Raw genomic sequence first — 27,046 nt, forward strand, 5'->3', positions numbered from 1 at the left:
ACATTCGCATGTAGTTGGTAGTGACGCATTTTGGTTCACTTGTATTCTTCTCTGTGTGAAAACAAACCAAATCACGGGGAAAAGCTACAAGTTTACAAGCTTGAATGATTCGGACCAGCATAAACAAACCACAGGTGTGAAAAAGCCTTTAGACCTCACAGGGTTAAACACAAACTTACACTACGGAGCAGGCGTAAGAGCCCTTCTGTGACTGGCTCTCACGGATGAGAAAGGTTCCATCGCATTTGCCTCTCAGCATTTCCTCAGCCTGGGTGCGCTTGATGTCGCCCACGTACCAGGTACACTCGTCATGGTGGGGTGAGCCCTCATCTTCTTCCAGTGAGAAAGAGCTGAAGATGCAATGAACAAAAACTATCAAGCAGGAAAGAAACTCCAGACAGAACAATGAGCTTAACTACTGCCTTCATTACTGTCAGAGGTGCAGCTGGCTTCACTCATGACAGCACAAGCTGCGGAGCAGTCACTTACTCATCAGCATCGTTCTTTATACCCAGCCATTCATTGATCTTCTTCTGCCTCGTCCCCTTCTGCGTCAACCATCTGAAAAACCAGAGGACAACAGAATTAATGCCGACCTACAGGTTACTTCCTGTGCACGACATTTAAGGTTCTCACGACTGTAAACAGAATAAATATATGAATGTGTAAAGTTCAATTTCATGCATGGATAAAAGTTTACTTACATTAAGTACTGGTCCCTGATCTTGCGAAGCTGCATGAGATCTGGCTTGAGGCTGTTCATCTTCTTGTCAATCTCTCTGTTATCAGACACCTGCTCTCTCAGGTCCTGCTCCAGCTTACACTTGCTGTCGTGGATCTCCTTCACACGAGACTGCAAACGCTCCGAGTTGCTCTGGATTCTAATTTGCAAGAATTCGAACATTATACCTTCAACTCACCAAAATGTTGTTTAAATATAGCAGCTTTGTTTGCATCTGTGCTAAAAACAGAATTATGCATACAAACGTACTTCTGTATTTCCTTTTCGTTGCCCTCACGCTGGAATCTCTCCAAAGACTCTTTACTGTACCGCTCCTGAGTCTCAAACTGCTCTTCAAAGATCTTGATGGTCTCGTTGAAGGCTTCAATGGCTGTGCGTTTCATCTGCAGCTCCTGAGACAGAGAGAGACGTTTCAATCCAGCTCCATTTTATCTTCAGGATAAACTGCATATTGTTACGGATCACATCAACAAACACTACGCACTATGCTAGTTTAGGATTTATAATACTCTGAAATACATCTCTTGTTTGTGGTTGTCAGCATGTGTGCTATTCAAACCTGCGAGGTATGTGTGTACTCCTCGTACAGAGAGTCGTACTCGCGACTCTTCTCCTGGTACTGCTCATGATAGATCTTCAGTTGCTCTCCCACCTCCTCTATGCTGTTCTCCTTCACCAGCTGATTTTTTACCACATGAAAAACAGACGACAGCAAGATCACCACTTACTGAAGATTCAGGCCGACTACATTCGCGTGTTATTAATGAATATGATTCTCGATTTGTAAATGGAATGAGGGAAAATTATGAGCTGGATGATTCACATCTTGTGATGACAGCTGATTTATTTTAATGTAATGTGCAGCTTCACCCACCTGCTGGTATTTGGAGATGGGATACAGAAGCTTTGTGTCCAACTTGCCGTTGTACTGGGCCAGTGACTCGTGGCGGTAGTGATTGATGAGCTCCACTACAGACAGGAAGGTCAGAGGCTCTGAGAAACCATACCGCGCGTCTCTGTGATAAATCTTTATAAGCTTGTTGTTCCCCCCCTTCCTGCAGACGGAGACAGGAGCCAAAAGAACATGGTAGTAAATAAGTCGATGTACTGTAATACATGTTGTCCGTCAAGTAGCAAAGGCCTGGTTTGTTTCTACTATATATCATTTTCCTATGGCTATACTAAATCTGAAGTGAGTATTGAAGAACAGCTGTTACTTCACCTGAGTGTAAGAGTGTACTCGCCCTCCAATTTACTTGAAGCATCTCGGACCAGAAAGGTGCCGTCTGGAGTGTCTCGCATTTTCTCATTCACCTCCTCTCTGCAAATATAGCAGCATATTTAGATAGCTGCAAGAAGCAACGAGGAGGCCAAGCAGGAACTTGGTTTTGTGTGTTGCAGCACCCCCCAGTGGTCATTATTTTCTTGGCTGATCAGATGTCCCACTTTTTTCAGGATTTTGATTGACTCTAGTTTTTAAAGTTAACACTGCAAAACAGATACTTTAAATACTGCCGTCATCAAAAGTACAGGTTTAAGCAACTACTGCAAAGAAATGAAAAGGTATGACAAAGTCTGGAAGAAGCTTGTGGAAGGAGAGTCTGGCTTTTTTGTTAAATGTTCTCCCCCAGGCTAAGAATATCACACTAAGTCACAAAGAACATAAGGTTAGGAAAAAAGATGGATGCTTAGTTACTGAAATGAAAGATGATCAGCAGACACATCGGCAGCTGAAATGATACTTTTCACCATAAGCTTATAGGAGCTGCTGCAGACTGTATATAAACTGAGCACAAAAATTTAATTTGTCTATGGGCGACTATTTCTTTGTTGTAACAATGAGAATTACACAAAGCCACGACTGCTGTGCGACGTCATTCTGCAGCAGTGTGTGACCAAGCTGGTGAGCAGCAAGAGGAAGGGGTGCCAGGCAGCTGTGGCTGTGTATGGGTCTTCCACATGATACTGAGCACCCCGTTTGTTAAATCAATAAATTCTTAAATTACCAATATGTTTCTTCAGCGCTTTCTTCTAGACAACCTCAAACAAGAGTCAGTAGCAGAATAAGCCGTTTGCCATTGGCAGAGAAGATTTAGCAAGTCTGCCACATGCTGCTCTGCTGCTTGACCCACAAATGTATTTTCATTATGAACGTGGCACCATTTAAGAAAATAAACAAGTTTCCAATGGTGTAATATTTATTGCCAAGAAGCATCATTACAACAAAGAAATAATAGACCAAACACAAATTAACTTGCATCTAAAAACTTAGCACAAAAAGTAAGTAAAACATTTGAAACATTAAAGGTGTGTTGCTCTTTAAGAAAAAGAGGCATTGGATCTTATTTAAGAGCAAAATACTAACATGATTTCACTAATTTTAAGTATTTTCAATAACATAGAAATCTTTATGGATCTGTCACAAGTGTCCATTTAATCAGACATTTCTTTAAACAATACATCAAACAAAATCAATATTACGAGCCCAAAACTTGCCTGGATATTTCGCCCCAGTACCACTCTGCATCATTCAGCAGGCTGCTCGTGTCTGTCATGGCTGATGGTGTCATTTTTGACTTCACAGGCTTCGCTGGGAGAACTGCAAACAGACACAAACGCATCAGAAACCCACACCTCCTTCAGCAGTATTTTATAATAAAGGAATGGATCCAAGCAGTGTTAAAACAACATAACTTACCTGGAGGAGTGAGGTCTTGACCTGTAGTTCTCTCTATCAGCAATTTCTCCACCACCAAGGTGGGGAACTCATCATCCATTGGAAACCTGCCATTCAACAGTTCACATTTCCAACATGTAGATTTAGATTTGCTAACTCTTTATCATCATTTCACCTTTACATATTTGTTACACATTTGTTTCATGAAAGTAAAAAAAACCCTACTTACCAAGCAGTGGAGGGGCCGGTCCAGATAAGCAGGGGGCCAAAGATCTTTCCCAGCGTGTTTGTATCCAGGCCATTGCTGGCCTGTGCCTGAGTGACCTTAGCCAGGTGTGTGAGGAGATACTGCAGGGTGAGACGGTGATGGAGAGGGACGGTGGTCGAGTTCTCAAGCACCAGGCTGACTTCTCTGTTGTGGCTTCCAGCTACCGCACCATCTGAGAGAGGCATAAACGTTGTGAATAACTGTTTAGGCTTCAGTTGTGCATCTTTATTACAGCTGGCTGAAAAAGGAGAATATAAGGAGTGCATTTGATTGTATTTGGTAGTTAAAACGCATGTGATTAGTTCATGTCGCTGAAAACAGGACAAACATATATATCAAAAATGAAATCAGAGAGTCCTTTGTGTGGAGGAGAATCAGCTGAAGCATATCTAACATGCCTCAGGGAGCTTGCCCTCCTGCTTCCATTCTCTCAATGCTGACATCAGAGTGAACTCAAACAGCAGTGCACAAGGCTGAGTTTAGTCCTTGTGCAATTTTTTCGCTTAAATTATAGTCACTGAAGCACTGAAAGGTGCCTTTCTGTCCACAAAAACAACGGCGGCAGCAGCTCATTTGTGCCTGTGCTGTTCTATAACACTGTACTGCCATTTTGTCCACACCCCATAAAATCTCCATCTTAATCAGTCATTCTGCGTATGTTTTTCCTATAGTTATATGTGAGCCCATTTCAATAAAACAAACAAGAATATACCCCAGTGTGAGATGGTTTCACCTTTTATTAATTATGTTCTTTTGCTGAAATTGAAAAAGATTTGGCACAATGAGGTCCTGAATGCAGCTCTTTTGTTCACGTTTAAGCCCATTAAGTACAAACTGTGTGTGCTGCAGATTTTCCGGTGAATACTCCGGGATTTTAGATTCATTTTTTCAAGCTTAAGGCAACACTCATTGTAAGTCATGCTGTCAACGTTTGAACGTCAACTTGTGCAAACTTGACTTTCTCTTGAAAAGCCTAATTCATCACGCAGACACCAGTGACTGTTTCAAACGGGTCCTAGGGTTGCTTTTCAAACTGCACCTGCATAAACTTAACTCCCCTGAGCAGGCAGCTGCAGAATATTTAATTTGTACTGTTAACATTATTGTAAAAAGAGAAGAAAATGCACAAAAGATGACACACTGTCCCTGTTGGAAAAACTAAATGCTCAGTCAATACAAGCAGCAACTTTAAGATTTTCAATCTGTGATCTGATGTACCTGCTGACTGCTGTAGGACATGCTGCTGCATGAGAGCAGTTTGTAGGTGAGGGTAGACACAGGCAGGGATGACAGGTGATGGAAGGTCTCTCAGGTACTGCAGGACGCTCTCAGACAGGAAACCTAGATCCCTCTGAACCACGTCACTCTCTGGATGATCAATGCATAAAGCAAAAGACCAAAAAGGTGCAGTTTGTTAGAATAAAAAACTCAAACAAGCGTCAGGGAGAAGTTTAAGGAATAAAAAGGCAGTTTAATCAAGGAAAGTACACAAGAGCGAACATATCATGTCAGTGTTTGGTGTTTTTCCCCACTTCAAAGCTATGAAACTAACCCCGAAGCCTAACACCAACTGTATCTTCTGGAGACCAAAAAATGATTTTTTTTTTGAGGAAAAAAGTTATTTTCCAATTAGCTTTTATTTTTATTTTGTACTGACTTGTGTTGTTTCAGTTATTTTCTGGAGTGGATTTTCTTATTTAAATCACTGAATTGGACCTGCTGAAGAGCATGCAGGCTGAGAAACCATCCCAAATATACCCAAGTTCTGTTAAAGAAAAGGATCAAATAACGTCTAAAACAGATAAATGACAAATGTAACTCACCAGAGCACAGGCTGTACACCGGACTATCTGAACCTGAGGAGCTAGGTGTCCTGTACAACGTCTTGCAATCCAGACCTGAGACAGACAGAAAGAGCAATTTTAGTAAATGTGTTCAGAAGGAACGAAGAAGCAAAGAGGACACATTTAGATGGAAAACAGAGAAGTAGTGACAGATTGTTTTCTGACTCTATGGCTGTGGACTTGCACTAGATAATTTAACGCAGTGCAACAAGCTGGAAATGGAAAAAGAAGGCAAAGGCAGCGCAATGTAACTATGAAATCTAGAAGTAACAACAACAAGAACAATAATTAAAAATAAGAATGTGTGTCATTACTAGCTGAATGTCTGTAAATACGTGACAGTTCAGTACTGTATCCAACAACAGAGAGAATGTGACCAGCCCACAAAGTTCAAAAGCAACATCTTAAAGACCGAAGAAGGACTCACACGTTTGCAGTGGTGGACTTGAATTTTCAAGTTATCCATTGCTTTTTAATTTTGGGGATTCAGAGACTTTTTTTCTTTCCAAACTGTGGTCATCTCATCTATTTCACTCTCAGCACTAATCATCACGTTTCAGTTCAACTCATTTTTGCCAAAATAAAATTTATTTTTGGACAAACAGCTTATAGTAGTTCCCTGCGAGTAGAAATTCTAGCTCTCCCCCAGGATTTTGTGTTTTTCTTGCTCTGATGATGAAAAAAATTTTGAATTCATATTTTTTGTTAGTGATAATAACTCGCAAAGGATATATTCATATTGTAAACATATTAGACTAGGTATAAAATATACTCTGCTCTATACTCTGATACTTTTTAAAAACAGAACAAGCCCACTTATAAGAGTGCATGCATCCCAGTATTTCTGTATAAAATTGTATATTATGTATTTCGGTATACTTGATATACTGGATTTTTTTCCAAGCATACACATAAATGTTGAGTAAATTAAATGCAGCTGTCTCATTATCCAACACTATGTAACTCAATTCACAGACAAACTCTCTGATTTGTTCCTGCATCTCCACCGTCACAATTTAGCTTTTCTTTGTCTTGCATGAGGGTAAACGCCTCGTCTTGGACAACAAAAAGCCGTAAGAAGCCGTGAAGCAGTTTTTCACAACTTTTTAACATTCTGTACATGAAAGAGTTTGTGAATTGGTGTGAATGACACAGAAAGTTAGAAGGAAGAGAGAGAGAAAAAAAAAAGGCAAAACTGTGAATGGAGTCCCACCGAGCTCTATTTGTTAATAACACGGTGTGAATCAAACCCACTGCGCAGGACTCTTAGCGGGTCTGCTCTCAGTTAAACCACACTGAACTTATATGTACTGAATGTGAATGCGCATGAGCTTGTGAGAGCACTTGTACCTCTGTGCGACTGTCTGCATGTCTGCACATGTGCAAACGCTGGCATGAAAGCAAGAAGCAGATGGCGAGAGGGAGACAGTCGCACGTAGATGAAAAGACAGCAGAGGCAGCGTGACAGACAACAGATGAATATCTTGGCTGGTTTGTATGAATATACCTCTCTTTTCTATGGCTTGTATGAGGCCGACGAGGGCCGGGGGAGCCGTCTCTGGTGGTGTGAACTGCTCGCTCAGGTCCGGCACAGGAACAGCTGAAACAACAGCACAAATCTCAGTCACACTGCTACATTGACAAACCCCGCTGTTAAGTACGAGCACTTAGAGAAGCAGAGCACAAAATATGTTCATAATATGTACAAAACTTATGAGGAACACAATAAAACATAATGGATATTTATTTCACAAGCTCAGCCATTTTCAAAAGCCCCGTGGGATTTATTTATTTTGCATTTGTTTGCACAGTATTTATTAAACAAAACAAAACACTTCTTATAAATAATTAATGGACAGAAATGTCAAAGGCTGGGACATATTGTCCTCCTCAAATCTGAATGATGGGATATGACAATAACTGCAGAACAATTTACTGACTGTACTAAAGGAAGAAAGGGGATTTCATGCAGGAGTGAAAGTAAAAAAGGTCACCAGAAAAAAAAGAGGCATCGAGAAAAGAAAAACTTTATCTACTTAACAATTCCCCACAGACTAAATCAAACATCTTTTCAGTTGGAGAGAAAGAGGAAAGGAGAAAGCTAGAGGGAGAAAAAAAAAAAGAAAAAAAAAAAGGGAGATCCCATTTCCCTCCCTCCCCCTCTTTTTACTCCCTTTTCTTTTCTCCGCTCTCGTTCTCTCTCCTCCCCTTCACTCTGTCCTGCTCAGTGTTTCGCCTTAGCTCTTTGCGTGAGTGGAGCACAATAAAGGATTTAATCAAAACTCCTGAACAAGCAAAAGCCCTGTGGCAGTGTGCCAGGCTCGGCCCAGCTAGAACAGGCAGGCAGCGCCTCTTATTCGGCCCCAGAACAGGCCTGTGAGCTGGGTCTCTCTTTTTTTCCTCCCCCTTCTCTTTCTTTCTTTTTTTAAGGAGGGGTAGTGGAGGGGGGTCTGGGAGCAGGGAGGGCCTGGCCTGGCCGGGGCTTGGCAGTAGGCTCCTGTTCCTGGCACGGCTCGGCTAAACCACTGCTGATTATTAATTTGGGGAGTTCAGACAAGAAACGCCGCGTCAGCACATTCCTTGCTCTCTCTCCTGCTCCTCCATGTCTCTTAGTCTCACTCGCTCTCTCTCATTTGCTCTCCTGTTAGTGGATGTTTTTTCTCTTGCTCCTTTTTGTTTTAACCCCCTTTAGGCCTCTTTAATTTAAGTTTTTATTCGACTATTTCCTTTCTTGTTTTTTTTCCCCCTTCCTCGCTGTTTCTTTCGCGCTCTGTGCCACCATGTCGGCTTAAACGTGGAAACTCTGCCTAGCGGTGTCTCCAGCTCTCTCGCAGGCACCGACAGCTCTTCGTCTTCTTTATACTTGTTGGCCATTTTGGATTGCAGCCTTGTCCCCCTCTCATCGAGCTCGCTCTTTTTTTTTTATCTAGTTTGCAGTCGGGCGATGTGTGCAAGTGAGAAGAAACCCAAAAACAGTGTTGTGTGTAATGTAACCACCTTTCTATACACAAAGGTGACAATTTGAAGGTCAGCTCAGTGTTGCAAATCCAGTATTTGTATGTTTGCACTGACTCGCTCGCTCAGTCCGAGGTAAGCCTAAGACAGGCAAGAGTAGGCTTGAGAAAGCAAAGCTATGTGAAGCAAAATATTTGCTGGATATCTTCTCGATCAGTGTGCTTATGTAATATGTAGCTGGCTGTGCTGCGCTCTCCCTCTCAGACCTCTGTGTCAGAAGCTGAGATTTTTCCGTGTACAGCATGAATTCCCAGGTCGAATTAAACCTCTGGAATTTCCTTGCTTTAGCCTAACACTCATGCAAAACACACTTCATGCTGGTCTCAGGTTAATGTCTTAAGTTAGGGTGTGGCTTTCAAGTGCAACAGCAACAATAATATGTGATAAGCTTCACAAAAAAAAAGAGAAAAGCATTCATTATTTAAAAAACAAACAAATGTTATTTTATAACCATTTACATTAAACACAACATGGACAAAAGCACTGGGCCACCCACACGACCGCGAAGTTCCCAGTGCACAGTTCTTGTGCTGATCTTAATGCAAGAAGAGATTTGGAGCTCTGTGGTCATGGGGTCAGAAGAGCGTTGTTGACTTTGCAACTACACCTACTATCGCTATCAACCGACAAGTAGAAAAGGCTGAACTGCTTCATCCTTGCTTATTGGTTTCAATAAAGTAAAACTGCTGGTTTCAATTAGCCATCGAAACACTAACTCTGCCCGTCTGAGTTTCCCAACATTAGTAAATGTCAAACCCCAGATAAACACTGGCCTTTGGTCGGTATCGAAGCCTAACTTAAGTGTTTCCATTCCTATAAAAAGGTTTGATTGCTCTCCAAATGCACTTAATATTTGAGGCTAAAATGGAAAAAAAAACAAAAAACAACAACTTTGGGATAGATTTTTGCTCGCATTTTGAACCATGGCAAGTGATACCATGAATGCGTGTATTATGTGCAGTGGTGACAGGGCCAGTTGGTGTCTGGCTCACAGATGGTGGGTAACACTGTAAGTTGCTGGTCGTGTTTCACCGCTACATGTCTTCACTGCACTCCAACTATGTTGACAGGCAATGCATCATGACTGGGCACACCATCCACTCCTGTCACAACATATTTCAAAGCTACACGTGTAGTAGTGAGCCCCTGAAAACTCAACAAATGGAGGTGATCTGCTCTCAGTGCTCAGTCTGGTTTTACTGGCCTCCAGGCATTACTGGGAAGAACGACAAATGGCACTAAAGACACTTTCTGTGATACCCGTAAGAGTAGGCTCACTGGGAGTTGATTCGTGCAACATAAACATAGCATAAAAGATGAACACAGCCACCTTCTCACCACTCAATCCTGGGTGTGATGCATTGTAGCTTCAATGTTAGGATCACACTGTTTATTTGGAGCTAGACGTTACCATATTTGGATGATGGCATTCTAAGTTATCAGCTAACGCCAGTTAGATTTGTTACCGAGCTGATTATAACCTTTACAGGTGTACTGCAACAGCACAGATAGGCATGCACAATTATTAAAATTTTCAATCTCAATCACAATTTTGGTTTTTCACAAATAAATGAGCATGACTGTGCAATATTTACAATGCATGCTGAGCAAGCAAAAGGGCAGCTGGAAGTTTGTACTCTGAGACTACCTCAAACAGAGTACTAAGAGAAAAGAGACACTATCATCGGGTTACGTCAAATTTTATTGTAAGTGCACACTGCTACAGTTTCTAAAACTGAAAATTATATTTAATGCTTTAGTAAGCTCATTTATTATTATATGGCTGTTAATTCATAAAGATACAATTAAACAGATCAATGATACAAAATCATTTATCATTATTAACACATTTTAAAAAACTGCCAGAATAGACTACAAATGCACACAAATTTTTTAACTTTCTATGTCAATCCATTTGCAGCCACCATCGATGTGGAGTGGGCACAGCTCGCCAGCTTTTCTTTATCCTTTCACGTTTTTTTATTTTCCCCACAGCATCTTGAGTGACTTCTTTTAGTCATTTACAAACACATTGCCACAATTTGAACGACTTTATTATCTTCCTGTGCTTTCACTAGTCAACAAGGTCAATCAATACATGCTACAAAATACATAAATTAACATTTGATTTACTGAAGCTTTTACCATACCATACCACCTTTATTTATAAAGCACTTTAACATAAAACCAGAGTTCACAAAGTGCTGTACATGCTAAAAGCATAAGTAAAGAAAATTAAAATGAGATAAGATAAAATAAATAATCGTCAGTAACACAATTTCGCACCTAAATAAGTTCTCCTGTACGGCAGTAACATTTTCTCTAGCTGCAGAATGCCACAACGATCGGCAAAGAAAAGAAAGTACAGCTGGTTTTCTGTATCTGCAGTTGGATAGGGTGGCCTTTGCTTACCCTATGACCCGTGCCTCCCTCCCTTTCCAGCCTCTCCATAACTTTCCCATTGTCTTTTTCTACTGTCTCAACCTCCCTCCCACCCTTCTCGTGTGGGTTCTTTGAAAGTGTTTTCCTGGTAAGGCGCAGAGAAAGCGAGGAGGAGAGGCCTCTTCTTTCAGAGAACTGGCTTCGTGAACATGGTTTATAGCCGCCCAGAGACACTGTCAGACGAGTATGTGAATCAGGGCTGCAGAAATGGAAGGAGGACGAGGGAGGAGAGAAGGGTGGGGGTGCGAGTAGGAGAACAAGGGAGGAGTTTGCAAAAATGCCAAGCCATGGTTCACTTCAGCAGGCAGTTAAAGTGAGGCCAGAGAGAGGAGAGAAGGAAGGCAAAGAGGCGGAAAAAAAACCTTTTTTCAGACTCGTTACCGTCGCAGGTTGAGAAATATCAAGAGTTCATTTTTTCTCTGTTTACATTTAATTTCTATAAACTCAACAACAAAAGAGCAGCACATCTGGAGTGTGAGTCAGTTAGTCTATCGAAGTCCCCCTGTTTCTTTTTGGGTACAAAATGCTTGCACTCTATATGACACCATCTGCCAAGCCTACCCTCGCAATATCACTTTAAAAAGCAGAAAAACTGTTTGCATATTTTAGCCAGCAAGAAACCTCCGTTTTGCATTTCACTCGCTACTGCTGAAAAACAATGACGCAGTTTTTGCATGTACTTAAGCCAAGTTGTTGTCGACATTCTACGGTAACCCAATTTCTCGAATGCAAATGCATAATCTGGTTTCTTTCACCAGATGGAGATGAAAATAATGGTTAACAGGAGGACTTCTGATTAAAAAAAAAAAAATACACTTGGGTTCTGAGAATTTTACAAGCTTTTGCATGAGGCTGAAACATTTCCTCTCCAGCTGCTGTGTGCAGTGTTCAAATTAATTAAATCCAAATATCTGAATAAAACCAAACACAAAAATACCATACAAGTGTAAATGAACCACTTTGTACACACATGAGGAGAGCAAGGGAGACATATTACAGACTTAGTCCTAAAAAATAAATGCATAAAAAGCTTCTAGAGCAGGGAAGCCAAACTCATTTTATATTGTGGATCACATACAGGCCAATTTGATCTTAAGTGAGTCAGACCAGTGAAAAATCTCCTTTCTGTCACTGTAACATAGTCTAACTGCATATTTAATCCCGTTTATAATACAGGAAATAGTAGAGCAATTACAACAGCACATCTCAGGTTTTCTACACCATAAACAAATGATGATGTAGTAAATGAAAGACATCAACAGCATGAATCTTTGGGATTAATTTGTAAGAAATAAATGTGTAAAATTGCTAAGACTGCCCTTTATTTATAAAGCAGAAAGCTTTTGTTAATTCACAGAAATTGCCCGTTCAAAAAAAATCATATTTATTTTAGTGTGGATACATTGTGGAAACATGCATTCTATACTAGATAGATACAAGTTCCTGTTTTTTCACTAAATTATTTGCTTACCTATTATTTAATTCCTTTGATGTAGTATGAATGACCGTGGGGAAGGTCTTTATCAGTAGGATAAGTTGGAAAACTTATGAAAACATAAAGCATATACAAGCTAAACTGTCAAGAAGCATCTCTGTACTGAGTAAAGTTAAACATTTGTTGCCTTCCAAATCACTCCGGGTACTTTACTGTTCACTTATATTGCCATATTTGGAATACTGTGTGGAAATCTGGGGAAATACATACAAAACTTCACTTCAACCACTATGTAAAATTCAGAAAAAAGCAATCAGGATGATTACTAAAGCAGGATTTAGAGACCATACTAACATCATGTTCTTGAAATTAAAAATTCTGAAGTTTATGGATCTTATAAAATATAAAACTGCAAAAATTATGTACAAATCAGATACAATATGTTACCAGGAAATTTACATACGATGTTTTTTGACAGAGAAGGGGACTATGAATTGAGGGGAAAATTAAATCTGAAGACTCTTAAAGCACGGACAAAGGTTAAAACCTTTTGTGTTACTATTTATTCCACCTGTGGAACAGTAAAATTGTTTCAGTTTTACTGTGGACTAGAGCTGGGCGATATGAGATTTTTTCATATCACGATATGTTTTTTTCATTTCAGGCGATAACGATATCTATCACGATATAAGCCAAATAACTATATTTGTAAGATTTAAATGTGCCGTTGCTCACAAGTAAAATGTGAAATAATCAGCAGCTTGTTTTTATTTAAATATTTATTTCCCATAATAAGTTCAACAGGGTAGATGTACTTAAGGAACATGAGACTTTTTCAGATAAATAAAGGCAAATATTACAAACTACACAAAAGGCAGCCACTAAAGCGTTTAAGTTTCAAAATAGAACAAACGAAACAGACTAAATTGTCAATTCCACTTAGAAACAAAATATTAATTCTAAAAATAAATCTTAGTTTGTTTTACAGAAGAACAGACAAAACTGACTAACTTTTGTCAATATCAAATAAACTGAGAACTAAAAGGAAATTCTCAATCTCTCCTTGTTGTATAGCTGAGCTTTTCAAACAGTTTTAACAGTTACTTTAGTCTGACAAAAGCCGAATGACGAATTAGCGCTTCCAGTCAGAGACTGAGGCTACGTCCACACGTACACGGGTATTTTTGAAAACGGAGATTTTCCGTTTTCGTTTTAAAAAATAATCTCGTCCACACATAAAGGCAGAAATGAAGGAAAACGCTGCTATGAACATGCCAAAGCAGCAGGTGGCGCTAGATTCCTAACCGTGCAGAAATGTTGGCCAATCAGAAGTCTAGAAGCCTCGGTGGGAAAAAGTAAACAAAGCTGGGGCATAGAAGCAGAACCGAGTCGTATGTGTGGAGGGACAGTAAACACTGCAGAGAGTAGAATTAACAGTAACAGTCTTGTAGAAATTCATTTCACCGAAACAATAACGTGGCGCAGTGTGACGCATGCACCAGTTTATTGTATTTCCAGACTTGCTTTCGGCACAATTTACAGTGCACGCTACTCTGTTTTTTGTCAGACTTGAAATAGCCGAAATACCTTCACACTACGGAACTTCTATGGCTCTTCCGTTCGACAATCTCTCCGGCGTTGGAACCATCATCTGTTTTCTCTTCAGTCACGCTCGGTTGATTTTTCTAGTCGGCACACTCATTTCCTCCATTACCCGCTGGCTGCTTCCCAAACAAACACACGTGCGGCTTGGCACTTGTGCTGTATGTAACAAGTCACGCGACGTGACGCTGCGGCTGTGATTGGTTCGGCTCTGCGCTACTGAATTTGGATTGGCTGACCTTTTTTTTTTTTTTTTTTTTTTTTTAAGAGGACAAGAGTGGCGAGGTCTATCGCGATAGCTTAATTTCTCTATCGAGTAAAAGTTATATCGCGATACATATCGTTATCGTTCTATCGCCCAGCTCTACTGTGGACCTACAGCAATGTTCAGGCATTAGTCAGGTTATAAAGACGTTTCGAAAACCGCTTTTGGAAGAATATGAAACTGATAAAGTTGATGATCCATTGTATATATAACTATGCTAAATTGTATCTAAATTATATCTATCACTGTAGCTATGTTTATACATGTTCTCCTTGTTTATTGTGTGGGGTAAGTGATGATGGGAATAGTGGGATTCAATAGAATGTTGAGCATGGGGTAGGGATTAATAAGTATGTTATACTTCTTCCTACTCCATTTCAGACCTAATAATTGTCATTTCATGTCATTTAGACTTTGTTTTATTTTATTTTTATGTTTTATCTGAGCACATACATGTGTGTATTTACATATATATTCGTATTTGTAAATGCAAGTATGTGTACTTGTGTATATATTGTTTTTTTTTCTGTATATGTCTGAAATAAAGCTACAATACAATACAAAATACAATTTAAAGTCCATTAATTTATGCCCTTGTTAAAATTTTCCAAAAACATCCAGTGAGCTGGACTGGAGTCTTTGCTGTGGCGATTCTGGCCCCGGGCCTTATGTTTGACACCCCTGTTTTAGAGTCTAAAATTATGCTCAAAAATGACTAGCTAGCCACTATAGTAAGTAAACAGCTGTAAAAGTAGGGATTACAGAGAAAAGGTGAGTGTATCGCATATAATAATTTTCACTTGAGCTATGACCTCTCTTGTTGTGCTCTACACAAATAAATTATAGTTTAACAGCTTTTAGTGAGGCTGAATTGTTCTTAGTTGCATTCAAGCCTGTAAAGTAGTCAACTCCCCTAAGCACCAGGCCTGGTACTGGTAATGTTACCATCTCTGTGAATAGCAAATGGTGCCACAGCAACAATAGCTCTATTCACAGCAAGTCTAGGGCCTCTGTTCTTTCAAGGAAATGAAGATGATATTTGTAAAAGTTTGACCATTTCTAATGTACAATGCACTTTTGGTGCTGAGCCAAAGTACCCCTCCTTGAGCCACTGCCCTGCCTCCCTCTCGCCCACACCTCCCCCCTTTCTCTTCCCCTATTTCACTTGCTTCTTCTGCCCCTGTCTTTCCAAATCACAGACACAAGCGCCAGCTGCCCAACTGGTTTGTCTCACTGTCGGTCAAAGCACGGGGATACTTACAGTATGTCCTTACCTGCTTCTGCTGGAGAAAACCCCCTGCTTATTCCCTAATTCATGTCCTTCACTCAGCCTTTATTTAAGTATCGGCATGAAAAAAGCTAATTTGATAATTCTGCAGACATTTGTGCTACAGCTATGATACTAAAAATGGTAAATGAGAAATAAAAATGACACTAGTTGAATGAGGCCCCCGTGTATTTGGCCATACACCATGATCAGCCAATTGGATACACCAGAGGTAATTCAGAGTTCACAGCCTACATGCTCAGAGTGGTACTAGCACATCTGTCATTAAAAAAAAAAAAAAAAAAGAGCAAAAAGGAATTATAAGGAGAGGAATGTGTGGTTTTATGTGGAGAACAAGGAAGCAATAAATTAACCAGCTGAATCCAAAAGCAATGAAGTGCAAATTAGAAGAAGTTGATGGAAATCTTGGGAGTGTGGAAGAACTTTGGTCACAAATCAAAGTTTTACTTGAACTTGAGCTTGCTAAGGTAGACCAGTGCATGCCAAGTCAATGTTTGACTTGGAAGCTGCTGCAGCTCAGAGCAGATTCTTAGCATTATTAATAAATGTCAGTATTTTAATAAAAGCCATGGGAGTGAAGAGTGTGACAGAGCAGAGCATTATCCCTGAGTAAAAAAAGGCTGTTGTATTCCTTTTACTGTTGAATAACTCCTCATTTGTACAAACTAAAAACACACCTATAAAAATGTCAGTTTGTCAAAAGAGCCAGTATCCTTAACCCAGGCACGTCCAATTGAAAACAGCATCAACAGGCCCTCCAGCCATTGTGATTCTTGATTACACTCGGAGGGGTCACAGGCATGCATTTTTGTGCACTGCAGAGACTAGTTTTCCTGCGTCAAGAGCCGCAAAGACCGATACAATCAATACCAGACCAGTAGAGTCTGATAAGAGTCTTGTCAGTCGACGGATTAGCACTTTATTATTCAACGCAGACTTAAGTTGGCTACGCTTACAAAGAGGTAAAGCTTACTTAGTATAGCTTAAAGGGTCAACTGGCGGTCACTGCCAAATGTGAGAGCCTTATGAAAACATCAAGTACACCAAACTAGCTGCTGCTAACAGCTGGGCATGTGAGAAGTTGTGTTTTTCTTTTAAAACTTGAGGAAAAAAATCCCCCCCAAAAAAATAAAAATCAAGAAATCTCTACACTGTGAGGCTAATGAAGGAGCACCATGTTTTTGTGTCTCCCCCTGGTCTTTGTCCCAGTTTTCCTGTCTTCTCCCCGCTGTCTTATCAAACAAAGACCAAAAAGCTCCCCACCTCAAAAAACAAATGCAGCTCAAAATTACCAAACATATCTTAAAAGGTAAAAGGGAGCAAAATAAACAAACTATTATTTAGCAAATTTCTGCATCAATATTTTCTGCACATTCAAGGCCAACTAACAAACTAACACCAACTAACTAATTGTCTAGACATTTAAACAAGAAAAAATGAGACTAGCTGACTAAGAGGCAGAAAACCCTCAGCAAAACACTTAAAACTACTTTAAATGGACTCATTTAAATTCAGGCCCAAAAAATTCTATATAGGAGCTTAATGAAACCATTTATCATTTCCTCGTTAATTAAATCATATTTTAAATGTCGCCAAATTGTGCGCCCAACATACAGCCACTCGTTTTTACATCAAACTACAGCAGAACAGCGCTCGTTAGGGTCATTCCACCTTTACTCGTTCACAGCTTCTATTCAGAGAGCGTGCAGGATGCAGCAATAACTGTCAGGGTGGAGGTCAGCAGCATTGTAACATCTTTGAAACAGTGGCTGCTGTACACTAATAAAATAAGAATAATTTATTTAGTCAGCTAGCATGTCTGGCACGTAATGATTAAATGCCTACCCGACTAGTCGCTCACATCCCCATATGTGCAAGTTAAATTATTCTGATATTTTAAAAATGCCACAAAGTAAAATTTAATGATATCTCACTCTTTTCTCATTGTTATTATGTTATCTTTTTTACTTTAAAGGCCACCTTTAGTTTACAGTAGTGATGTGCCGTGAGCGTCTCACCACTGGCTGCTAAAAACAAACAAAAAAGCAGAAAAAAAGAAAATGATCTAAATAGTGCCCCCTACCTTGAGTTGACTCTGGTTTGGGAGCTGCAGGCAGGGGTCGCTGGGACCTTGGCTGACTCGATGGGAGTGCCATCTTGATGGGGCCCACATACTCAACATACGTCCCTGGGAAGTCGCCTCTCTGCTTAGTGCGCTCGTTGTACCCGAGGAGCCAGCCCAGACGCTCGGGGTGCTCCACGCAGCCCTCCTGGTAGTTCTCCATGGACATCAGAGAGGCCTTGCTGACTGTAAGAAGGTCTCCAGGCTGCAGATCCAAGTCCTCGTCCTGGTCCTTGGTGAACGTGTAGAGGGCACGGTACTGGAAACCTTCCACCGCCATTTTGTGACAGAGGCAAAAAGTAAAATGGCCACCGCTTCGAGGATTTAGGATCGGCCTGAGTCCCGCTGTAACAACAGGGTTAGGCTAGACAGAAATCCACCTCTGAAACCAAAATTGTGGCTGAGTTACTCGAGTCTGGTGTTGGTACAGTGGCTTAGAGGGTCGGGGGGGATGAAAGGAGGGGAAGTCAGCCGAAGCTCAGCAGCATTTTTAAAAGTTAATAACGAGGAGCTCTGCTGCTTTTGTGTCTGCAGTGGCAGCGGCTTTACACCTGACCGGTGTTGGTGGACTGGTGCACTTTCCTCAGCTTGATACCCCGGTTGAGCCAGATGATGGAACAGAGGGAGATCGTTGGCAACATGCTTTTTCAAGCAGCAAAAACCTGCTGGCTGGGTGCTACTGGAACAGCCTGGAAAAGGGTTTTCCCAGTGACAGGCCCCGTGTCGTTGGCTCTCCGCGGTTAAATCAAGTGGCCCGATTGGCGAGTGCCAGGGTGGGAAGGTCTCTAATCCTCTCTGGCTCTTTCAGATATCCCACATGTTTGGGGCAGGAATAATGACCGACCTGTAGGAAATAAAAAGTGCATAAATTAAGAAAAAAATTTGGAAAAAGACTTAAAATTTAGTCGAAAAAATTAAAGTAAATAAAACTATTTTAAAAAAACAATTTAAAAAAAAAAGGATTAAAGGTCAAATCTATTCGATAAATGGCAATAATTAACGCGACTTATATCTATGTGAAACGAAGCCTAAAGCGGCGCATGAAAATGGCGAACTGCGACAGCTCCATGCATTTGTGCAGTCTTCGGTTAGGACAGAGAGCTCGGATGATGCTGCTGCGTCATAACCAACAGCAGACTGGGTCCCTGGACAGGAGCCTCCATTCCCTCCACTCTACATTCACACACTCACAGCCTTAACTGACTCGTCACAGTTTCCACAGGAACAATAAGTTTTCCTGCGAAATGAACGTCTCTTCAACTCACACAACAGCACGTACAATTAACAGAACCGCAAAAAAGGGGTTTTAGCTGAACTGGCATGCAAAGGAAAATAAGGACTGCACCTCGACTGTAGGGCGACCAGAATTTTCTAAGGCGTGCAGAACCCTCTGCAACAGTTCACTCTCCATCAGAGAGAAAAAAGGTAGCTCTGTGTTGCCTAAGAAATATTTTGACTTCTGTCAAATTTACTGTACCAAGCCTGCTTCAGATGGGAACGTTGAATGGACAGCCAACTGAGAAACCACAGTGAACCATCACCATTCATATTACACCCCTTGAAGTCACTTATCTCATAGCTTCCACATATAGCAAAAAGGTCAGTCCATGGAAATGTAACGAACGTCCTCTGATAAAGCCGATTGCAAGGCCCAATTAAATGCCAAGCGCAAGTGCGCAATATATATCCTATAAAAGCGACACAACAGTCTGAAAATGCTAAATATTATCAGTATTAAAGGTTTGACTAAAGTAAATAAATGAAATCTGTCGGTCAATCGACCAAAAATTAAAAATCTACATTTTTTGGGAGTACATGTTGGAAACACTTGATTATAAAATCCACAGTAAATCGTGGAAAAATTAATGGGCAATTTTGGCCGAGTTTCGAGCGGCTGAAATTTAAAAATGCTAAATGCTAAACTGCAACTATGCTGGGAAATGAGACGGGGTGGGCGAGAAAGAGAGATTATGGTTTCCAGATTAAGTACGACATCTGTGGTCTGTGGACCAATCAAGGACAATGGTCCTACTAACCTCCCTGGACGTGATGTCAAAGAGGAAAAGAAGCAGGTGGAGAGTGAAGGTGAAAGTGGCACAATGACTGATAGAAGTTTCATCGTGGTATGGCAGTAACAAGGCATTTGGGGCAATTTTCCAAAACGTCCAAATCTCAATAACCACAGGCCTGGTTTGCGAGGCCCGACGCTGTACCAGCGTTTCATAAATGTCCATAAATGGACAGTATTTTGAATAATGTACTGCAGACGCTTAAATACAGTTGAGTAAAAGCATAAAAAATTCACCGAAACGTCCAGTTTGCAGCCGTGAATGCCAAAGTGCATGCTTTTGAACCTTAGTCTAGATTATCCTCTCCACCCCCCTCGACATTCCGAAAGCGAACGCACATTCACTGCAAAGCTTTGTGAATAAGGACGTTGTCTTTAATAAAAAAGGTTCAAGAGTTACTGTGATAACAGAACGCTGCACAGTGCAAAACTCACCCCACTTTAGGTTCAGAGGGAAGCCGGACAGGCTCAGCCAGACTCTCGGTCCAACATCCTTCGAGTCGAGAAGCAAGAGGTGCCAGGCTAGACACGTGGCACTGGCATACCCAACCACAGCCCGCAATCCTCACACCACCATTACCCCCCCACCCCCACCCCCAAACTCCCTCCCTCTTCTCTCCACCTGCTCTCCACTCCCCCCCAAACACACAGAGTCCTGCCTCCAACTGACCCCCCCTCCCGATCCTCAGCCAGCGAAAAAGTCAAGCCGTTTTTCCAGTTGCTGTAATAATTTAGTTCTTTATAGTCCGAGTCCGGCTGCAGTAAAGCAGCAAAAACAAGAAGAAAAGGAGGCAGAGGAAAAGGCAGAGCGCTCTTATTCACCAGTCCTCTTTTAGTATTTAGTTCCAGAGAAGAAAAAGTCGCACAAGGTGAGAGAGGAGTCATCTCTGTTCCTGTCCTACTCTGGCAGTGTTGTAGTAGCTCACAGTTCAGCACAGCAGCTGGAAAGCTCAGTGTCTGTGGACCCATTCGTTTTTTTTAAGACTCTGCGTTCAGTCTGAGCAGACAGCGGCAAAAAGCAGCGAGAAAAGAGAGTGAGAGACGGAGCAGTTTGCTATCAGCAGAGTCCAAACGGCTGAGGAAGACCACAGGAAAATAATTAATGAATAGGCAGCGAGTAACTCACTGTTGCTAGAGAGAGGGAAAGCTAATCCCAGCCTCTGATTGGCTGCTGCTCTGGCCATGTGCTCCCCAGTCACCAGAGAAACCGGGCAAATCAAGGAAATGTTCTAATATTAGAAAATGTATCTAGGCAGTGATAAAACATCTGACCTAAACAACTCCACCTTTTCCAGCACCTTTGACTTTTTTCATCTTTGCAACTGTGATGACTGTTTGTAATATTTATTGAAGTGATGATTTAAATCAAGTGCAGCTACCCTGGGAGAAAGATGTAAAAGAAAACATGGAAAAACTCCAGACTAAGTGTGATTGGAGAAAACTCCATGAGTCACAGTGAAGCTGTGCAATGGGATGAAAGGAGATGATGTTTGTTTTTCTGAGTTCACAGGGAGAGGGATACAGTTAAAAAAAATACAATAAATAATATAAAATAAAATACTTATTAAAAACATGTCACTAATAATTTATTAGTCTTTCACTGTGTGGGTTTTTTTTTTGGTAACTGACATTTTATATATTGCATTTATTATTGGTGTGATTAAATCGAGACCTACAAACTGAAGTCTGCTTTCTAAAGAAAATAAATGATGTGTTTAGTCAGCCAGCACAGTGCTGACCTGTTTGTTGCACCAGCATGCGTATATAAAATGCCAAATAAGCTATTAAAGGCATCACTGACACTGCTCGAGGATCAAAATGCCACACATCTTACATCATCATTACTTGTAAAATCGGTTTGTGTAACCGAATCAGTGGATTTTAAACAGATGTAATCTTTTATTTATTTACTGGTTGTTTTTCTAATTTTTCTAATGTTTATATACAAGTGCAGAGGCATGTGCCAAAACTCAAATGTGAACAAATATTTATCTTTTTCATGTTATTATCATTGTTTTGGGTTTGGTCATCAGTTTTAACAAAAGTAAACAAACTTGATGTTCATGATGACTAATTTGCCAATTAAGAGAAAGTGATTTCGAGGATGACATTTAAAATAGAAATGTTCATGTAGAGTATCACTGTAGCCAATTTTCCCTTAGGACCGATCCATGATGGTGATTTAAATATATGTAATAATTGTTAGATCATTAGTAATTACACTGTTTGTAACTGGTAGATTAGTTTCTATGTAGATCTAGATGCTGGGGAGCTTCTTTACACTCAAAATGCAAATTTTGATCACTTCAGTCATAGCGAAGAAAAATTATGATTTCATGATGATTAAGAACTTTTTTATTTAACACAGTAAATAAATATATGTAATAGGTAATCAGGTTATTTTAGTTGTGGTAAATAACAGACCCAAGAGGCTAACATTGCCATATGCCATTTTTAGCTTACTACTTTCACCTGAACAGCTCAGTGGTCATGTCTGAGAAAGTTTATTACATTCAAGAAGCTTAACTTTGAGAAGGTCCATCTTTTTGAACATTTGTGCACATGTCCATGTCCCTTAGCTGGTTTAGTCCCCCTCAAGCAGTGGTGCAGTGTGACATTTTAAGCTGTTACACCAGATGTATAACACCATGTTGCTGATTATGATTTTTTGCAGTATTAATCTTCTTGAGAGAATGAAAACAAAAAGGAAATTTAATGAGCAGTGCAATAAAAGCTCCTCAAAAATTAACAACACATCTAAAACTACTAGAGAGATTGTGCGTGAACAAACAGTTGCTAACTGGCAAGATCCCTCACATCTCCATGTCACCAAAATAAGGAAACACTGATTACATCCATGTAGGCCAGAAAGAAAGTAGTTACTACTGCATCTGAAAGTGGCAAGAGAAACCTGTCTACCAAATAATTATTTTTTAAAAACAGCTGAGGAGTTTAGGATTTTAGGAATGCACCCTAAGCTTAAAACAAACAAAACAAAAGATTAACACGTCACATTACAGATCACTCCCTGTTCCACAGACAAAGTTCTGGGATTTTTTTTTATTCATAAGCATTACTATCATTTCTTCTCTTTAAAACTTTCATAATCACAACAATGCAACCAAAAGTTCAGACATTTATGTGGGCACAAACAGTGTATTTGTGTATGCATGTTTTGGTACTTCCCGGGCTGCTGGGGAAGTACTGACTACAGAACCACCATGCATGCAGTCTGGCCGCAGGCCATCTGTCCACATGGATCTGAAAAATCTGCTGCGCCACAGGCAGATAGGACGGGCCAAAAACACTGGAGTCTGCAAAGACTAACTTTCCAGACTAAAATTGGTTCTTACGAATTTTATGATTCCAGTTTCGTTCACCTGAATTCTATCTGTCGCAAATGAAGCCGAAAAGCTCACTTTGCTAAATAGAAACATCTGCTAGATTATTTAGCACCAAGACTGCACTGTTCAGGAAAGTCAACTATGCTGCAAGGCTCTAAAGTTAAAGAGGACTCGGTCTATTTATCAGAAGCGATAACTTCAATCCATCTGGTCAAGATTATGGATTTAAACATTTCCACTTCACCAAAGAAATCAAATCTGATAAACCTGCAAAGTCTGCATCACTTGAAAACACCAGACACAAACAAGATAATGTGTGCCTTTATCTCCTCCTCAACTCCTCAAAGAAAAAAAAAAATCTCCCAAACCCTTTCATAACCAACTACATTTGACCAAAAATTGGTAATATGCAGGTAGCATACTGCAGTCTACATCTATATCACATTTATGACAACAAATCTAATCAAATTCTAAAAGGAATCTGTTTAATCTGATACAATAAAGACGTTTTAATAATGCAAGTTATTCCTGGATTGCAGGAAAAAGAAAAGGACAAGTCCCAGATAATTGCAAGTGACCAATAAGATTTGTGTCCAGTGTGTTGTGGTTGGGAGGGTAATCGATTAGGACTTTAAGTAGACTCATGATTGTCTCTGGGAAGTTAGAAAAAAATCACAACCCCACAAAGCACAGAATATGCAGTATTTCCAGGTGAGACATGACTAAACTGTCCTTAAAGACTGCTGTTTTGATCAAACAGGACCATTTCAGTTTAACTTCGACATCAAACAAAAATAACCGCAGCTTTAGTGCCTCTGCTGGAACTTGAGGCTAGTTTAGGTTTTCTTCACCCCCTCTGAGAGGTGTCACTCGGCATTTCAAGAAGCACCACTATTTCCTCTCTTTTTATTGTGTGTGTGTGTGTGTATGTAGGGGGGCATTTAAATACAACAGCCCTGCCAGTCACTCAGAGCATTTCAAGACATTTGAGAGAAGAATGAAAGCCACAAGTCATGCATCACACCGATAAAGCATATAATGGAGGACTGACATTTGGTTGCATAATGCTCGATTCATAATTACAAGACAGGGGGGTGCGGGGTCTCAGCACAGTTGAGTGGCTTGTCTCATTATGCAAGTGGCACAATTTCCATTAACTCCTCGATGGATGCCAAATCCTTAAACCAGGGATGGTTTATTTTTATTCCTATTTATCCCCTTCGTATATTTTATTTATATTGTCTCTGTATATATATATATATATATATATATATATATATATATATATATATATATATATATATATATATATATATATATATAATATTCTGTAACTCTGTAACTTCTGTCGGTGCTGTGCTTTTTTGGAAATCGAATTTCCCAGAGGAACCCACCCGAGGGATTAATAAAGTTCTATCTAATCTAATCTAATGTAAGAGACGCATCTAGTCAGGCCTTCAGCTACTTTAGGCCTCCCATAGTCTGCAGCCAAGGTAAAGACACTAGTAACACATACTAGCAATGGTATACACAGGGAGTACACTGCAAATATATTGCAAATGGGTCTTTTTAGTAGCGTTAAAATACAACTAAACAGTACTAATGAGACACTGACATTACAGAATATTTTAGCACTAATGCTGGCAAACTTGACAAGTCATTTTTAATCGTTTTCACGTCAACAAATAAGCCAGGGAAAACGGTTTAAACTTTGAAGCAGCTTAAAAAAAACTTGCTCGGCATTTGTACGTCAGCGAGCGCGAGCACCGAGCAGTGCGGCGCGAGGGCGAATTAAAGTTAACATTTCACCGCAAAGAGCACAGAAACGCACACGAGCGCGACAAAAAAAGTAGGTCTCCTTTAAACTTTAAAAGTAGGACACAAGTCACCAACGTGCAGCTGCGTGCGTGGAGCACACTTGCAGCGCTTCCACCATTTTCCAGTACAGTGGCTGCCGTACTGGAAATGTGCAATAACTTGGAAAAACTCACCGCGGATATTTCTTGACTCTTCGCACTTTTGGGTTCGGAGCAAAAGTCGCACACAAGATTCCGAGTGGTGGCTTGTCTGCAGACGACGGCTTCTCTGTGAGCTCTAAACTTCCAGCAAGCCTTTGGTTCACTTCTTAATTCCGCGTCTTTCTTTTCGCTCTTTCTTTCTTTTCCCGTTCATAACTCCCTGCTCCAACACACAGCCATTTTCCAGCTCAGCACGGTACAGGGAAGGAGGGCGCGTGGGAACTATATAAGAGTGCGCGGAAAGTGACGAACGTGAGCGGAAACGTCCGAACCATCAGTGAGGGGGTCACCGAATAGACTCGGAGACGAAAAAAAGAAACAAACAAAAAACAAAACGGAAATTTGAAGCAGACAGTCTCCAAATCGTGTTTTTTGAGCTGCATTTAAACTAAAGAAATGTGTTCATGTGGAAAAAAAGAAAGCGGTGAACCACGCGCTAAATCCATGTGCGTCAATTGTGTCAATTAGCGTAAAATACTTGATCATCATCAAATGTAAATTATTCTTCAGCACAGCCTTGACTCTCTTGAGCTGCTTTCTTGTAAGTTCTTGAAGTAGTCTTTAGGAATAGTTCTCCAGGATTCAGAGCTCTTCTTTGGATGTTGGCTGTCTAGATGATCCCACACTGCTTCGATGATTTTGAGGTCCGGGCTCTGGGGAGACCAATCCATGACTGATTTGCTTTTCTTCCTAGGGATACTTTCACTTTGCATTGGCAGTAGGGGTGGAGGAAAAATATATACAGTATGGCATTGCAATATCTTGCATACAGGAACACCAGATATTGATATTAAATAAATGAAAATACTCTGGAAATTTTATGAACAAGAGGGCTCATCTCACCTTAAAGAAGGCAACCTTTCCACAAAGAGTTGCTGTCTGCAGATTCTGCAGAGAGAGCCGCTGCATGGACCAGTGGGTACCCATCATCAACTTGCCTGAACGATGAACTTTAACCAGCAACAAAAATGTGTCCAGAGACGAATTTTATCTGCACACAAAGAGAGGCGTGAACCCTGATGGACACAGATTACCATCCAAAGATCAAATTCCAAAGCACTGCTGATTTGGGGGGGAAGAAAATTCCTGGAAGAAAAGAGGGGGAAAAAAACCCTTGCTGTCTGTATGAGATGATGTATTTAAAGGATGAGGAGGGGGAAAAAGCAGGGGTTGGATTTTCACAGGACTGTTTGGAGTTGCATCTGTCAGCCTTGGCAATCAAGATGAGACGGCAAGGTTCTTGTATCATCACACGGTGGAAATGTCATGCTTTTTTTCTTCTTCTTCTTTTCTTTCTTTAAATGTGACACTGGCTGGACACAGTACAGACGGATACTATCATGTGTTTGTTTGGTAAAGGACTCTGTGACGGAGAAGTCAGAGAAGTGTGGGGAAACCAGAACGTGGAGCCGTTGAGTGGACCAAGGCCTCGGCCTCTCTCTGCAGAAACAAAGCACTCGTTGAAACACTGGACCTACTGCAGTTTCACTTGTTTGATTAAAAACTGTTAATGTTCAAAAAAAAGAAAAAAGAAAAAAAAAAGAGTTGCTGTCTGGCTTGGACGGACTGCAATCACTAAATGAAGGTTGTTGGAGGCTTGCAAAAAACTTCTAATTTATAAATACAGGCAGATTGCCAACATGCTGCCATGACTGTGAAGAGTCTTTATAGATTAGCGCAATTCAAGCTCGCTGGCAGCTGGTTGCATACTGGTGATTCCTACCTGTAATTGGCAGGATGTTTGGGATCATTGTCATGCTTGAAAACGAAGCTGTTGCTCATTAGATGCATTCCAAATGGTTGATTAAAATCTGAGGCTCCTTTTTGCATTCATAATTCCATCACTTTGATCTCTAACACAGCCTCTGATGAGGTTTCAGTGAACAGTGATGGATCAACTAAAAGGGATAGAGGTA

General features: G+C 40.5%; 1 protein-coding gene across 2 annotated transcripts in view; it reads right to left on the reverse strand.

The window, feature by feature from the left end:
• The window catches only part of pik3r2 (phosphoinositide-3-kinase, regulatory subunit 2 (beta)), a 33,831-nt gene extending 8,490 nt beyond the window's left edge, over positions 1 to 25,341 (reverse strand). Inside the window, exons 1-15 of one of the 2 annotated variants that reach the window (XM_086273217.1) lie at positions 25,104 to 25,341; positions 17,662 to 18,544; positions 7,039 to 7,131; positions 5,511 to 5,585; positions 4,906 to 5,055; positions 3,649 to 3,859; positions 3,441 to 3,526; positions 3,239 to 3,341; positions 1,965 to 2,063; positions 1,617 to 1,797; positions 1,302 to 1,421; positions 992 to 1,134; positions 705 to 881; positions 490 to 561; positions 180 to 350 (exon numbers count right to left, since the gene is read on the reverse strand). In XM_086273217.1, the coding sequence (XP_086129343.1) occupies positions 180 to 350; positions 490 to 561; positions 705 to 881; positions 992 to 1,134; positions 1,302 to 1,421; positions 1,617 to 1,797; positions 1,965 to 2,063; positions 3,239 to 3,341; positions 3,441 to 3,526; positions 3,649 to 3,859; positions 4,906 to 5,055; positions 5,511 to 5,585; positions 7,039 to 7,131; positions 17,662 to 17,980 (2,000 nt within the window). In that variant the 5' untranslated portion in view covers positions 17,981 to 18,544; positions 25,104 to 25,341. Of the gene's footprint in view, positions 1 to 179; positions 351 to 489; positions 562 to 704; positions 882 to 991; positions 1,135 to 1,301; positions 1,422 to 1,616; positions 1,798 to 1,964; positions 2,064 to 3,238; positions 3,342 to 3,440; positions 3,527 to 3,648; positions 3,860 to 4,905; positions 5,056 to 5,510; positions 5,586 to 7,038; positions 7,132 to 17,661; positions 18,545 to 20,203; positions 20,339 to 25,103 lie in introns of those variants that run through there. The other variant, XM_086273218.1, reaches the window with a different exon arrangement.
• Between the last annotated feature and the right edge of the window lie 1,705 nt (positions 25,342 to 27,046).

This window comes from Aulonocara sp. 'chitande type north' Nkhata Bay, linkage group LG18 (genome assembly GCF_057382095.1).
Source record: "Aulonocara sp. 'chitande type north' Nkhata Bay isolate Kocher_YH1m ecotype deep benthic linkage group LG18, A_spYH_male_GT1.1, whole genome shotgun sequence".
Classification (NCBI taxonomy): domain Eukaryota; kingdom Metazoa; phylum Chordata; class Actinopteri; order Cichliformes; family Cichlidae; genus Aulonocara; species Aulonocara sp. 'chitande type north' Nkhata Bay.